This window comes from Stegodyphus dumicola, chromosome X1, assembly GCF_044657685.1.
Source record: "Stegodyphus dumicola isolate Sdum_Otavi_A_Nest chromosome X1, ASM4465768v1".
Taxonomy (NCBI): domain Eukaryota; kingdom Metazoa; phylum Arthropoda; class Arachnida; order Araneae; family Eresidae; genus Stegodyphus; species Stegodyphus dumicola.
Window position 1 is genome coordinate 123051470 of NC_140780.1, and position 16846 is coordinate 123068315.

The window sequence follows — 16846 nt, forward strand, 5'->3', positions numbered from 1 at the left end:
AAAAATAATAAAATAAACCTATATTTTTCAAAATGGAAAAATGCATAGGCTTGACTAAGCAGGAAAAGTGATGATTCACAGGTGCTAGATCCAGGACAATCTGCTAGCACTAAGAATATTGAAAAGAGAAGAAAAATTGTTTCTAGAAAATATGATGAAAGCTATTTATCATTTGGATTTACTTGGAATGGAGATCAACCAAGATGAACACATTCATCAACTTCAATGTGTTGTTTGCGGTGACCTATTATCCAATCTGTAAACCATTGTTTCTTAAAAAAACATCTTGAATGGTAATTTAAATCACCATCAAATCATAACATCATGGTAATTTAAATGAAAAATCTGAAGAATATGTTAAAAGGAAATTATCAGAGTTCAAAAATAGTAGAAGAGTAGTGAAAGGTTTTATTACTTCAAGTGAAAAAGCTTTGGAAGCTAGTTACTTGGTAAGCCTGGGAATTGCAAAGACTGGGCAGGCTCACACTATTGGAGAAAACCTTATATTAAAATGGTAACCAGTTTTTAATCTAATCCTTCTATGTTTGCATATTTAATACAAATAGCTAATAGATTGTGCAAATGACAAAATATTTTTATAGCCCAAAGGGTGTTAACCCAGATGGGCTATTAATTTCAAAATGGCATTTTGCTTCGATTTACTTTTCAAATTGCTGCCATCAAATATTATCACCATGCATTCTTATATATAAAGAAGTTAAATAACGAAGAATCTGCATGACTGCATAAATGTTTTTTTGCATGGTGAAAAAACAGCAGTACCTAGAGCCATCAGATTTTGAGTAAAGTAGTCTTCCAACCGAACATGGCCACTTGGAAGCCCGAATTTTGAATTTCGAATTCCTTTTATTATCTATTTCAGATTTTGCAAAAGAATTTTTGATTAAACAACTCAAGAGTTTCAAAGTGAGCAATGGCAACACTGTTTTGGAGAAAAAAAAATTATCTCCAGGGCACAAGACTGTGTATCGGAAATTCTAAAGGTATGCCGTTTTGCTATTTTTAAATATTTTGTGATATTGCTGTTTAATTGAATTTTATGTGTTTTAAGTACGAAGAACATGATAATAAATAAGGCACCAAGCATTAAAAAAACGCCCCTTTGGGCGTAATATAAAATCTGAAAGTATTCAGACTTTCTTGCTTTCTTTTTAGCCCTAAACATGCTGGCACAGAAGGGCAATTAACTTTGTTTTTGGCATTTTATGAAGAAAACTTAAATGTCCGTTTCACTTTTCAAATTGTTACCACCAAATATTATCTTCATTATTTAAAGAGGTGAATGAATAATGATGAAGTTTATGAAGAATCTGCATAAATGTATGTATGTTTCTGTGATAAAACAATGATACCTAGAGCAATCAAATATTGAATAACGTAATCCTCCACTGAATATGTCATCTGGAAGGCCTAACTTGGAATTTAGAATTTTTTTTATTATCTCTTTCATATTTTGTAACACTTTAACGAATTTTTGATTAACAAACTCATCGATTTCAAAGTGAGCAATGGCAACACTGTACGGAAAAAAATTTTTTTATCTCCGGTGTGTGAGACTGTGTATCGGAAATTCTAAAGATATGCTCAATTTAAAATTATTTTGCGATATTGCTCTTCAACTGAATTTTATAGTTTAAGTGCGAAGAACATGATATTTAATAAATAAATGTAAGATGCAAAATGTTAAGAAACGCCCCTTTGGACATAATTTAAAATTTGAAATTCTTCAGATATTTAGGTTCTTTTTTCTTTTATTATTATTATTTTAATATTTCTATTCAGAAATTGAAAAATAATCATTGTAAAATGTAGTGGTGGTACTAAAGGTTTTCAATTTTTGTTTAGATGGTACACGTTAGTCAAAAGGTTGAGAACCGCTGATCTAGGCTAACCATTTAATATAACTATATTTGCCAAAATATCGTTGATTATTGGAATTCAGATTTTAATCTTTAAGTAATTAACTTTTTAATGTTATTCATATCATTTAATGTGGCTTCTTCCTTCTAAATTTGTTTATTATGAATTAATAATACTTTCAAATTTCGGGCAATTTTCTCTGGCTTACACCTGAAACTAATTTCAGCAGTATGATGATGTGCCATCACGAGATTTAGTGCGCATACTTTTTACTTATGTATACTGCTAAACAAATATAAAATACCTGAATTTATTTTAAACATAATTAAATAGATTTTCTTTCATCTAGCTGCAAAATGTCTTCTAAAAAAGACATTTTTAAATAAAGATTGGGCAGATTCTAATATAAATTTTTGGTAGAGAAAACAACTCCTGTTGCAAGTATAATAGTAATGATTTTAGGGATCATAAGTCGTATGTTATTGCCAAATTTTTGTATTTTCAAGTGGTACTATAATTAATTTACCTATCAGCACAGCCAGTGCATGCTATGTGGGTAGACTGGAATTTTCTTAAAACACACCTGGAAAAGTCAGGTAATTTCATTCTCCTTACAACCGTGTATAATTTTTTATTCCTTTTATTTTTGTCTCCCTTTGGGAGTAACATGATGCTTAAAGGAGGCTGAGTATACATTTATGGGGCCTATCTGGGTTTGATTCCAAGAGAAGTTGGGAATATTTCTGATTTTAATATTTTGGCAATTATTAAATCTCTTGTTTTAAAAGTCCTCTTGCCAATAGTAGATTGAAATAGAGGGGAAAATCCTTGGATTTCATCCCAAATTTGGTCCACAATTTTGGTCAAAATTGTGGTGAAATGCACTTAATCCTCATTAGATTTGTTTTAGTGTTTTAAATAATTATTTGTGCGATTATTTTATTATTGCATATTGTTTATTTATGCTTTTTGAAATGACACATTTCTAACCATTTACATTTAGGTTATGACCATTTATTTAGGAAACATATTTCTGAACATTTTCCAGTATCTGTCTCCTTTGACATTACCAGGTTTTCTTACAGGGTTTCTCTACAAAACCGTTATCAGTCTAAACTTAAATTGCTGACTTTTATATTCTTCTGGAATTTTAATTTGAATCCATGTAGAGAAAACTTTGGGACAAGTTGCTATATTTCTAATAGGTTAAATGTATATTATTTGCAAATTTGTTTTTGTAGCTTAAAATAGTTCATGAAATAAATCTTAATTTAAGCAGCTGTTGTTTAAAAACCCATACCTGTTAGGTATATGCTTTGTTCTAATAGCATATCTTTTCTCTTGCAATTCTTTTCTGAATGAGTTTGCTTATCAAGTTTATCATTCCACACTTTGCCCTCTTCCTTATCTTAAACCTCTGTGTTACAACATGTTTGATATCTGGCTGATGTGGTGATATTTCTAGATAAATTTCTTTTCCTGCTCTTTTTGTGATTGGATTTTCTGAAAATCTTCAGGTTATATGCCATATTATCAGGTCATGTTTTAGACTGTTTTAACTGTTCAGTTTTTTTTTATTTAAGTGTTTTAATATGTATATACAATTTATTTAGGCATTTATTGTAAAACATTTTATGCTCTCCAGGTACAAAAATGGAAACCGTAAGTTCTGTAGATCATGATGACAGCAGATCTGAGTCTACATGCAGTACAACACAGTCTAGGAAGTACTACAGAGCGACAAACCATAGGTATAATGTTAAACATGTATCTCATAAGCATAGGTAAATTTGTTCTATTTATTATCATTACATCTGTGTTAAAATAAAATTCCTTAAATGCTTTCTGTATACTATAATGCCTTAGTAGCATACATTGCAAATGAAATATCATAGAATAATGCATGCTTTTAAAATATATATCTTTCTTATTTCTGTAAAAATAAGAACTAAAATATCATGCACTCTTTTGTCATACGAATGATAGTAAAAGAACACTCTTTGTTTTCTTCATTATATCGTAAGATCTGAAGCATAATTTATTTGCCATGTTTAAAAACTGCCAAAAGATGAAGTATGAGTATGTGAAACTTCTTTTAAAAAAAGTGTAGTATTAATGCTTGTGTTATTCCGAAATTCTGCTAAAAAATATGTTAGATTTACCGTATAAGATCTCAAATGTTTCATTTTAACAGAAGGTAGCCCCTTTTAATGTATTTCATTCTTTTTTTACTCTAAATTGGACCCTCTTGAGCTATTTTGAATTATCCATTAATTACCGTATGTTTCTGTGTATAAGGCGAGAATTTTTGGAACCCTTCCTAAAACTAAATTATGGGGTATGGCTTATACAGGATGTCTCAAAAGATCATTTACACCTTGGCATGCTAGTCTTTTAGACCATGACGAACAAATTTAACATTTGGAGTTGTGCCCAAAAGCCAAACTGTGATGTTATAGAAACATGATTAACACACAAAGAAAGGGAGTCGATATCACCATTAACTTGATTTGTCAAGTTAGAAATTAACACAGTTGAAGAAAATAATCATAGTTACAGAAAATGTTAATAATTCCTTCCATCCACTACATTGCATGCTTTACAACCTTGATGCATGGATTCTTTTATCATCCTAGTGATGAGGTTGGTGTAGGATGTTATGGGTGTCTTGTATACTAGGGACTTCCCACAAGAAGAAATTTGTGGGGGTGAGGTGAGGGGATCATGATGGCCTCTTGATTTCCTGCAGCACAGCTTCTGTGACAGGTATATGTGTGTGTATAGTAAATTAGTGCTTGACATGGCTGCTTACTCAGAAAGCTTCATCGTCATTTAATCTGCAGTGCAGTTGTCCAAACAATGGATCACTTAGCTGACATCTGTTTGAGAAGTTCTCTCTCTATATATATCTCACGGCTTTTCCATTTCTGTCCACAGCCCCATAATTATAATGCATTTCAGCCAGTTCATTATGAGTCAATGCATCCCTCTCCACCATCATTGCGTAAAATGATTCTACACTCCAATATCAGTACTGACTAATCATGGTTTCAGACACAACTGCCTATGTAAAGCTTGTTCATCATAGTCTGACAGACCAGCATGCAAAATCCATTAGCTGGATGTTGGCAATAAATGCCAAATTCAGCCTTTTTCTGTTTCCTTAATTTATATTTCTCAACTCATGGAAAAAAAAAAAAAAAAAAAAAAATAAGTGAGATTCTTTTTATGAAAATGAGTTATTTTAAAAGCTATATATAATTGCTGGTTTGTTTTATCACCTCAAAATGAAAAATCCGATGTCTGTGAAATTTGCACCTGGCTAATGGAAATGTACCAAAATGTGCACCTTTGGTACAATTCCATTTCCACATTTTATGTGCTAATTATTTATGGTATAATAATAGAATACCATAAATAAATAGCACATAAAATTACAGTGGAAAAGGGAGATTAATCTTTTAACTTACGTTTTAGGGTGTTTTTTAAAGCAGTCATTAACCCTCCTTCCCAGGACCAAAAAAAGTTTTAGAAATTCTTCAAAATCCATGTCAGAATCTGAGTTTCTAAGTAGTCTGTAAAATTCACTTTCACTCATTGGGATATCTGGATGCATATTATCATCACTTTCTGTATTAGAATTCATGTCCTCTTCTTACACAAAATTGTTCTCGCTGCCATCAATGCAGTGCTCACAGAGCTTAAATTAACCAGAATCCTTCTCTTTTCTTCTCTGCTATGCCAGAAAAAGGAAAACCAGTATGTGCAATAATGCACTGCAAAGAAACATTTGTCTTCAGGCTTCATTTATTTTGTATAAGTCTTAATAAGCTACAAGAATTCTATCCTTCCACAAACACTTGGAGGCCAAAAATGATAATGTGGTTCATTAGCCCAGCTATCTCCAAACTTTTCTAATCACATACCCCTAAGACGAAAATAATTATACGTTGTACACCATATAATATAATGTAATATGCATGCACTTAAAAACCGGTGTAGTTATGGTGGAGCTTCCCGGACACAGTGATGAATGAGAGAACCTTGCTCTCGCATGTTACACGATCATACACTTACAAATAATCACGAACCTGTTTCCTTGGCACGCACCCAAGTATCATTGCACATAGATGGCTGGTAAAGGCAAAACAGTGTGTGGAGGATTCAAGACTATTGCTTATAATGATGTTTCTCAAAAAAAAAAAAAAAAAAAAAAAAAAAAAATCGCAGGTAATTGGGTAATTTTTTTTTCTTTCAACATGCTTTTACTCTATTATCATATCCTTCATTGTCATGCTGTGTGAAAAGAAGAAAATTGCTGTAAAAAAAAAATTTATATTGAAGTTCAGATAATCCAGATTTCGCACTTCGTATTCTTTATATTTAATTTTGGTTCAGAATGCTAGAATTATAGTGCTGGCATTAGACAATAACTAGCACAGCTGTATAAGAACAAGCTTAAAAATTAAGTTCTTAATGCCACTTGCTTAAATTGGCTATTGGTATTGCAAACTGAAAGTATTTTGGAGTATAAAGATACACCTGTGTGTGAGAGCTCATGGAAAAAGTCATGTCACATTCATGAATCTTGCAATTATTCAGTTGGACTATTATAGGGTATTAGCTGAACTCTCTAAAAACCAAATATATGAAGTACATTATTTATATTACAAAATAATTTGTATTGTAATTTTAATGGAATGAAAGCATCTTATAACTATTAGACATGATGTTCATTTAAGCTGCAACTGACATTTTGAGTAAAACGAATCTGGGTTCCTTTAGTCAAAAACAGATACATACCATACCAGTGCCATCTTACTTGCAAGATTTTTTATCTTTTGTCTCTCTGAGAAAATTCTAAGGTGTCGACTATCTCGGGTATTTGAAATAATGCAAAATTATGCAACTGTAGACTATGATGGATATCACTTGACGCAACAATTGGTATTATTTGAAAGATAAAACGTAATGATTTTGTTACATTTAAATTAGAATTGTCATACTGTGGGGAAAGGCAACGACCATAGTTGATAACACACATTTTTTACTATTTACAAATATAGATTACATTAGGATTACAATTAATGAAAATGGTATACGAACGATCGAGCGACGTCTGCTCCGCTCGCCAGCTAATCCTCGTCTTCTTCCGAAGGCAGGAAACACATGCTGATGCAATGCATACGTCATACAGTAGGGGATTAGGGAATATCATGACATAACGTTTCCCACATTCGGCCATCATGACCGGACAGGCGACCTCGCCTGAAGCAACATAGTATATCATCAAATTAAAAAAAAATTATAATATAGTAACATAGGTATGAAAAAAATAATCCGTAGATACAAAGCTGAGTATATTTACACAAACGGAGCAAAAAAATAGATTAAACACACCACAGCAGTTAACTAAAAATAAAAAGAACATTAGTATGACAAAATGAATTAAAAAGTTGATATGAGGAAAAAAAATTATTAGAAAGTTCTCAGGTGTCATCTGTCCAAACTCAGGAGGACCTATAATGCTGACAGTTGTATAAAAATCAAGTGATACGTTCAATATTGTTGGACCAGGGTTTCATGTATTCAGCACAAGTAGATGTTTTGGATGGTCCGTCGAAAAATGCACACTTTTCCACATCATATGTGTCATTTTGTTTGAGCCTGGTGACTTTATAAGGTCCGAGAAATTTCTGTTTGAGTTTTAGACCAGGGCCAAACTGAGTTTGTTTGATAGCCACGAGGTCATGAAGTTGAAATTTTTGTGCCTGTTTTCGTCGCAAATTATAAGTATGGCGATTTTCGTCTTGCACTTTAGAGATTTTCTGTTTTGCGTCCTTACGGAGATCGTCACGTTGCTGAATGAATGCAGATTTGATCTCTTCGTCGATTAGAGCAGCGATGTTTATGTCGTTTTGCGATTTCACTTTAGTCCCAAAGAGAAGTTCAAAGGGAGTAGAATTGATGCTACATTGAAAAGTTGAATTAATAATTTGTTGCACGGCGGGAACATGGCGGTACCATTGCTCAGGGTTGGTTATGGAGAGTTTAGAAAGGACAGCAATAATAATGGAGTTCAAACGCTCAACTTGACCGTTCGATCGTGGGAGGCCAGCTGTAATAAGAACGTGCTTTATTCTCTGTGTGTCACAATAGTTTGCAAATGCAGTGGATTTGAATGCAGGGCCTCGATCAGAGATAATCCGTGAAGGATTTCCGAAGACTGATCTTTGAGATTCCAGCCGACTGATAACTTCATCTGCGTCTGTAGACTTTGTCGGATAAAGCCACACGAATTTAGTAAACGAGTCTATAACTGCCAAAATATGTTTGTATTTCTTTGATGTGGTGGCAAGGGGACCTAGGTGGTCAATATGGTACGTGTGCAAGGGTGCATCGTCTTTCTCAATGGGGTGCAGTAGTCCATCTTGTTTGCCACGCTTTCGATTATTGAGGATGCATGGGATGCAGTTACGGATACACCGCTTAATTTTTTCTTTCAGATTTGGGATAAAATATTTGTTGTTTAAAAGTTCTTGAGTGCGGATTACGGCGAAGTGGCCTCGTTCGTGAGCTGTTTTTATGACATTTGCCTGCATATCCTCAGGCACCACAAGTAAGTCAATGCCGTTGACGTTTTTGTACAGGAGATTGTTCTTAACGAGAAAGTTATCATACGAAGGCATCGTTTGAAGGAGTGCTTTAATAGCCGTAATATGCGCGTCGGTTTCTTGTGCTTTGCGAAATTGGAGAAGGACACTGTCTTGGATAGTCATGCAACATGGACTGCGACTGAGGGCATCCACGTGAGCCATCTTTGAGCCGGTACGGTGCTCAATTTCATAGTCAAAATCTTGGAGATATAAAACCCATCGGGCTATTCTCGAATTGAGTTCCTTTTTATTTAAAGTTTGCACAAAAGCGTTGCAGTCAGTGATAATTTTAAAATGTGCACCAAGGACGTAAATACGGAACTTTTTTAAAGCTTCAACAATTGCAAGGACTTCGAGTTCATAACTGGTGTATTTACGCTCATTGTCCGATGTTTTCTTTGACATGTAGTAGACAGGGTGAAAGCTGTTATCGTTCATAGATTTTTGTAGTAGGACTGCCCCCAAGCCATCAATGGATGCGTCGGTATGAATTTCGATAGGACTCTTTTGATTAAAAATACTTAAAACTGGTTGTTGAGAAAGCAAATATTTTAATCTGTGAAATGCGGCTTTCTGATCAGCATGAAATTGAAAGGGGGTGTCCTTACGAAGGAGATCACTAAGGGGTTTTGCAATGCTAGAATATGAGGGGATGAATTTCCTAAAATATCCCGTGAGACCGAGAAAGCGTTGGACGTCTTTCGTACTCTTAGGTTCGGGGTAGTTAATTACAGATTTTGTTTTCGAAGGGGAAGGAAAAAGTTTACCGTCTTCAACGATATGTCCAAGAAATTCGATTTTTTTGTGAAGAAATTGACATTTACGAAAATTAACTTCTAGACCATATTCACTAGCAACTTTGAGTACTTGGTTGAGACGATGAATGGCCTCATTTTCATTTTTGGCGGGAATAACTACATCGTCCATGTAGGGTAAAACATAACCTTTGACAATTAAATCACGAAAAACATAATTTATAAAGCGCTGGAATACTGAAGGGCAATTTGAAAGACCAAATGGCATTCGAAGAAACTGGAATTGTCCATTGTGAGTTACAAAAGCTGTATATGGTTTACTTTCGTCCGCTACTGGCACATGAAAAAATCCGTTACGTAGGTCAAGAGTACTAAAAATTTGGGCGTCTTGCAGTTTATCCAAAATGTCATCAATAAGAGGAAGAGGAAAATGATCCTTAATTAAAAGTCGATTAAGTTTCCTATAATCGATGCAAACACGGGGTGTACCATCTTTTTTATGCACCACGAGAACTTGACTGGCATATGGAGATGAACAAGGTTCAATAATTTTAAGTTTCAACCATTCATTTATTTGTTTGTCAACAATTTCCCGTTCAACAAAAGGAAGGCGTCTAGGAGGGTGAAAAATCGGTTTATCATCGGATAGAGTGATATTAAGTTTAATATCTGTCGTCTTTGTTTTATTTGGGACATAAGAATTCAGCAAACGTTCTGCCGCAGCACGAGTTTCTTTGGAAACATTTGAACCAATATCAAAAGCTGGAACATCGTCATTTATTGCAAAAATGAAAGATTCAGGAGCAGTTTCAAAGCATTGCTCGGAAGGTTTTGAAAAATATATACCGTCTGGTGTAATAGTTAATTTAGCATTTTTAATTACGTTACAGCCTACAATAAGAGAAAATTGCATAGAATGATTTGGAGCAACTCTAATATTAGCAGGAAAGTCCTGATTATCAATGTTGATAATGGTTTGAAAATACCCAATAATAGGAATTTTCGTGAATCCGAAACCAGTTAACACTCCAGAATTATTTGAAAGTGGTGGGGAACCAAGTTGAATCCATGTGTTTTCGTTCAGTAATGTGACCTCACTTCCAGTGTCAATTAATCCAGAAATTGTGCTATTGAGTATAACGACAGTTTTACACATATTACCGTGAGAGGTTTGTACTGTATTTACTTCGGCAGGTGGAATGGAAGTCTCATTTGATGTAGTGGGGCGGCAATCCATAGGTTTATGTCCAAAACGATAACAAGTTAGACACTTTGGGCCAAGAGAACGATTAGGACAGGACCGTGAGAGGTGTCCGACCTCATTGCAGTTAAAACAAGTTTGTGGTTTAGTTTTAGATGGACCAGTATTATTAAATTTCGTGTCGTGTTGTTGGTCTGAATTTTTGCGTCCAGTACCACGTCTGGGGCCATTATTCGTATTTTTAAAATTTGATGGATGAGAGATATTTGTATGTCTAGTCGTAACTACAGATTCATAAGTGCGTAGCTTTTCCTTGAATTCAGAATATGATTTTGAATCGTAGAGAATAATTTTATCGGATGGGGTACCTAGTATTCCTTGAATGGTATACTGAATGACAGAAGCCTCGTCGATAACACCGTCACCACGATTCGCAATTTCGCACATTGCGATAAAATATTGCAAAGAGCTTTCATTCGAGCGCATTTTTCTTCTTTCGAGTTGTTTATGAATTTCAATAGAAGTAATTTTATTGGAGAACTCATTAAGTAATACTGTTTTAAACATGTCGTATGAATTGAGATTCCGTTGTGAAAACAAAAAAGTTTTAGCAGTACCCACAACAAGTCTTTTCGCAAAAACTAATTTTTGCTGGTCGGTAAGATTTGGGAATAATTGGAAATTATCCTCTATATCGTTGAAAAAAGCACGGACTGAATAGGAATCATTGCCTGAAAAGTTTCTGCAAGTGTTTGAAAGATCTCTCAAAATAAACCATAAGTCATGACTCATCTCGCGAATCTCGGTGTTCGCCGTCATATAAACACCGGAGCGACTCAAATTCAAATTTATTACTTCCGCGTCAGAAGAAACAACGAGTTTTGGGCTTGGCACCGTGGAGGGAGGGGAAGGGGGAACAGAAGAACTTAGACCTACAGGCGTCGGTCCACTGTCGGTGTTTGAATGATTGTCATCGGATAAAAAACTAACATCTAGGGAATTGTGAAAATCCGTCAGATTAGTGAGCGCATAAAAATTTTTTTCACATAAAACATCTTTATTAGTGGAAGCTTCCAAATGCAATAAATTCGCCACTGATATAAAATCTGATAAAGAAAAATCTTTTAATAGAAGTTCTTTATGTTTTGCCAAATCGAAACTGTACGGGAACGCGGCAAAATTTCGCATTCTCTTTCGCGAAGAATGATCAAAATCGGAATATCCGAGCACGGTATTAAATAATTTAATAACTCGTGTTGTGCCATATTTAAGAGAATTCGCTATCAATGGGATATCACCTAATTTTAGGGCCATAGTTCTTTAAACAGTAAAATAGGACAATATGAATATGAAATAGGGTATGTATGAATGAGAATTAAACAGTATAAACACAGCTTAAAATCGTAATACTAATAAATTATGAACGAATCAGGGAAAAATGGGCCTACCTATCGTCGGGGCAGTCCTTATAATCCAATATATATCTTGGCCAATCCAATGTAATCCAAAATCGAATTTCGATTTAACGTCCAAAATCAGAAGAATGGACAAGTAGCATGTAACATCATTCACATATGTCGTCCAGGTTGAAGAATATTAAATCGTCATAAAGGCACGTCTTCATTCTCATACGTCGTCTAGCTTTCGTCATAAAGGCACGTCTTCCTTCACATACGTCGTCTAGCTTGAAGAAGAATATTAAATCGTCATAAAGGCACGTCTTGCCTTTGTTAGCTTTCTGAACATCTTTAGTAATTGCTGGTGTCTAGGGTTCGATTATAACGCATGCATAAAAGGCACGGTCGAGCCCCCAAAATGTGAGGAAAGGCAACGACCATAGTTGATAACACACATTTATTACTATTTACAAATATAGATTACATTAGGATTACAATTAATGAAAATGGTATACGAGCGATCGAGCGACGTCTGCTCCGCTCGCCAGCTAATCCTCGTCTTCTTCTGAAGGCGGGAAACACATGCTGACGCAATGCATACGTCATACAGTAGGGGATTAGGGAATATCATGACATAACGTTTCCCACAATACAAGAATTTTTTGCAAATTTTTGGACACATGAGTGCATTAGAAGGCTAAAAATTCAACATTATCTGAAATATGACTATCCTGTTAGAAGCAAGCAATGAAATTCACAGTTAATAACATTGAAACGCTATATAATTTCTCAATTAAAAATTTCTTTTTCTTTAGGGGTGAATGTTTAGTCATAATCACTTTTTTTAATAGAATGTGATAGTGGTGAATCTTCTAGATTTAAAATTCATTAACAGCTATAGCCAGAGAATCAAATGAACTAATGAGGAAATCATTGACAGCATTTTAAAAACAGTGCATAAAGGTTGGGATCATGATGGTGATAAAGAAAAAAAAGTTGTTTCAGTTAAAACTGATGAAGAAAAAAAGGTATTTGAAATTTTTGGAGCAAAGTATGTAACTCACCAAAAAGTAATGATTGTATTTGATTTATAAAGTGGAAGCTGAAGCTAGAGTATCCTAAAGTTTTGAAACAAACTGCCGTAAAACAGATGCCATGAATATTAACCTTTTACACGCCAAACTATGATGCAAAAGTAAAGTAAACGTTTTGTTGTGAAAAATCGATTTAAAACTCAAATATAAGAATTATGAAAAAAGATAAAAAAAATTTTAAAATGTTTTTAATGATTTATAACATGTTCCATAAATGGAACATTGGCGGGAAACAGTTTTTTTATATGATTTTTGTAAAACATAATTATCGACATTCTAATTCGAAGCTTCATTTTTGTCTGCACTTTTTCAGCATTAGCAAGTGAATTTGCCAACGTTATTCGGAAGTAACATAGATTAAGCAGAAAAATAGGGAGCCTACACATTTATAACCGCTAAGCTACTCCACCAAAATTTCTTAGGAGAAGATATGAAGCTTCCACAGAAAAAAGCTTTCATAATAAATTAAAACAAAAATTACATAGTTGATAAGCAAAAATTTATAAAATAATTCTACATTAATTGTTAGCAGTTTATATTGAAACAAGGAAAAGAGTTGTAGAAATAAGTAACAAATAATCTCCATACAAAAATTCACACTGCAGGAATGGAAGATGCCGAACTGTTGAAAGTTTTTTCCAGTTCTTCATAAAAAGAAGAAACTTTTCCTGTTTTATCTCCTTATGCCAACTTGGTATTTTTTATAATATGAAAATATTTTTTCAGTTTTTGAAATCTATTTCTTGGCATTATAGAAGAAACTACTAGGACAGATAAATCTTCTTGAGTGCTCCAGTATACATCTTCACCGGGTGGGTACTCCATGATACCCACTAAACAACAGTAATCCAAAAAACTATCCAATATCGTTTTCATCTACTGCTAAAACTTCTCCTTTCTGCATTGCGTAAAGACCTGTCATATTTACTAAATGCAGCAAATATTCTCTAGTTAGGAATTTGTGAAAAATTTCAACTGGAGATAAAGTAACTAGTTCAGGAAACACTTCGCAAATATTTTCAATGCTGCCAGTTTTTAGAATTTTGTTAAAATTTAAATTTTCCCCCACCGATGTTCACTGTTTTTCTCTTTCGCATTTAGTTTTCGCTTCAAATTCTTCCTTCCCTTTGAAGATGAATGTTCTTGAGGATCGAATGAAATTTCTTGAGATATTTCATCATCTATTTTATTAGAAATTTCGATTTTTCCACATACATCCACTGACAGAACAGGCTAAAAATATCTTCATTTACATCTTCCTCATCTGTCAAACATCCAGTTTCTTTTGGAGGCAGTTGACAAATATCAATACACTCTTCATCATCTGATAATGTATAAAAATATACCAATGCTTCTTCAATAGACTGAAATGGTTTTGAATGAGCCATCTTATCAGCGTAGCGTATCTTCACGAACTGGAAAAAAAAAAAAAAAAAAAAAATTGAAAACAATGGGAAAATAATGAAATCCACATTACAAAATATACGCCTTTTTCACTGAGTCATAAACAACCTCTAGCGTCTAGCGTATCAAGAAACGCCACATGCTTTTCTCTAGTAGCTGTAACTCACTTCAAACCCTTATGGGAATGTGTGAAAGGAGAGGAGGGGGATATATGGGAATCAAAAACAGATTAACAGTCATAAACATCTGTTTTCCACACTTACTGGAACTTTTCACAGTTGGAAAATCTTTCTCCATACCTATTCGGCAATCAAAGTAATTTAATCATGTTAAAAAATATACCTTTACATGCCAATGTTCCCTTTCTGGAACATCCACATTTCTTACCTCATAGTAAAAAGTAATAATCATCTTTCTATGATAACTTACGGTGTATGCATAAAATGATCCTTTTTAAATATCCTCATCGAGTTTTAAAAACATATGTTGAATTTTTAATTTTATATGAATTTTTGAATTTTGCTCTTAGAAAAGAAGAAAAAAAGGTGAAATAATGAATTTTTTTATCAAGATAATTTTTCTTTTAGAAGAATTATATTGCTACTAAAACATCAATCCTTATTTACTCTCCATGTAATAATTTATACAAAGCAATATTAATAAAATTGTGTTTTTTATAAAATTTTAAATTTGATGTTCCATTTATGGAACATTGGCATGTAAAAGGTTAAAAAAATATGTATATATTGGTATGTTTTTAATCACTATTTCATTATAAGTGGCTTTTATTTTGTTTTTCAAAAATGTCAGACGGAAATTATTTGCTTTTAGTTGGTATTTTTAATTTTTTTTTTTTTTTTTTTAAATTTAGTGTGCTTTTTTTAAAAATCTAAATTTGATTATTTTTTCCTTGATCTGAAATTTATGATTATTAATTTATTATTAATTGTGATATTTTAATGTATGCTGCGTAATCAGTCGTAATGGCTGAGTGTAAAAGCAGGAAGACTACATTGACAAAACTTAATTTGAAGAATCACTATCTTTATTTTTATGCACATCCAATCATTTTCTTGTAGACAAGATCATAGTTAGCAACAATAATTTTTATGTACATAGCCACTATACTACTTCATCTTAGATAAAGAATTCACTATGTTTTGCACAGCTGGAGAAGCTAAGAAAAGGGAAGGAAAGGAATGACGTAATTGCTCATGAAGCAGTATTTATACTAAGCAGGTGCGTGCGTATTGCAAATTGGTAATTTTAGGTTTAAGCTGCAATTGGTTAATTTTAGGTTTTAGTTCTCTTTGGAAGTATGTTATGGTCGTATGATTTTGGAAAGATTTCGAACTTGAGATATAGGATTAACTTAAGGGAAGAATACCAAATTTATAATAGTTAATTGTGAGGTTGCCAATAATTTCATAGCACAGCCATCGTATTTTATTTATTCCCCCCCTCCCTTCAAAGAAAAGTTGGAAGAGCATTTCGGGAGAAAAAAAAATTAGTGTATTAGCGAAGCAAGACAAAGTTTATCATATGAGGAAGCATCAAGGACATAGCCTACAGGTTTTACTGTGCCCCGTCATTTTTCATGAACATTCTCATACGTAGGTTATGAAATACCTAAGACATATAACTTACAACTGTTATAACAATATAATCTCTAAATAAAACTGAATAAATTAAGACCAATATAATTTTTGAAAGTCCTTTAGTTCTTGGAAAAATGTCCATTGAAAATTTTGTAAACTTCCTTTATAAAAATAGTTCCATAAAGTAAATTTTCAATGAAATGTTCTTCAAACTTTCTTGATGAAAATATTTCCCATGAAAATTGGAAGCTATACCACACAATTGTTATGATTAATTGAATTTAATACAAAATTAAGACTATCTATTATAAAGTCTATAAAGTCAAATGAATATTACCCTACAGTAAGAAAAAAGAAAGGGAAATTTTTTTTTTAATTATGTAAAATGTATATGTGTGTGTGTGGGGGGGTAGCACCTCTGGGCTAAGCTGTGGCCAGAGGATTGTGACTGGTAAAGAAAATGTAAAAAACCAGTTTCATAACCATAGCTAAATCTCCTAACAAATAAAAAAAAAAAAAATTGGGAGGGTTGGGAGTGTTCCTAGGAGGACAGCGGGCATGTGCTATCACTTTCTGTATCCTCCCTAAAGAAAGTATGCAAGGAGTAATACACATAGTGTAAAAACTTATGTCAGGAAAAAATAAAAATATGTTGTCTTTGATTGAGAATCTGGTATTGAATCCCGATTTCCAATTCTAAAGAAAAGTGTGGTATTAGAGTTTTTCCTCTCCTCATCTTCTGGACTGTGGACGCCTCATCTCCTGTATACAACAAATTTAGAACAGAAAAACTCCGTGAAGAAGGAAAGGCAAGGATAGCAAAGGAGCCAGACAGGGAAAGGTCAAAATCAGGAAAAATA

At 33.4% G+C, this 16846-nt stretch overlaps 1 protein-coding gene across 6 annotated transcripts in view; it reads left to right on the forward strand.

Moving 5' to 3' along the window:
• The window catches only part of Nt5b (5' nucleotidase B), a 162721-nt gene that overhangs the window by 19456 nt on the left and 126419 nt on the right, over positions 1-16846 (forward strand). The window contains exons 2-3 of one of the 6 annotated variants that reach the window (XM_085808017.1): positions 884-1004; positions 3527-3665. In XM_085808017.1, the coding sequence (XP_085664143.1) occupies positions 935-1004; positions 3527-3665 (209 nt within the window). In that variant the 5' untranslated portion in view covers positions 884-934. Of the gene's footprint in view, positions 1-883; positions 1005-3289; positions 3419-3526; positions 3666-16846 lie in introns of those variants that run through there. The other 5 variants (XM_085808018.1, XM_085808019.1, XM_085808021.1 and 2 more) reach the window with 5 other exon arrangements.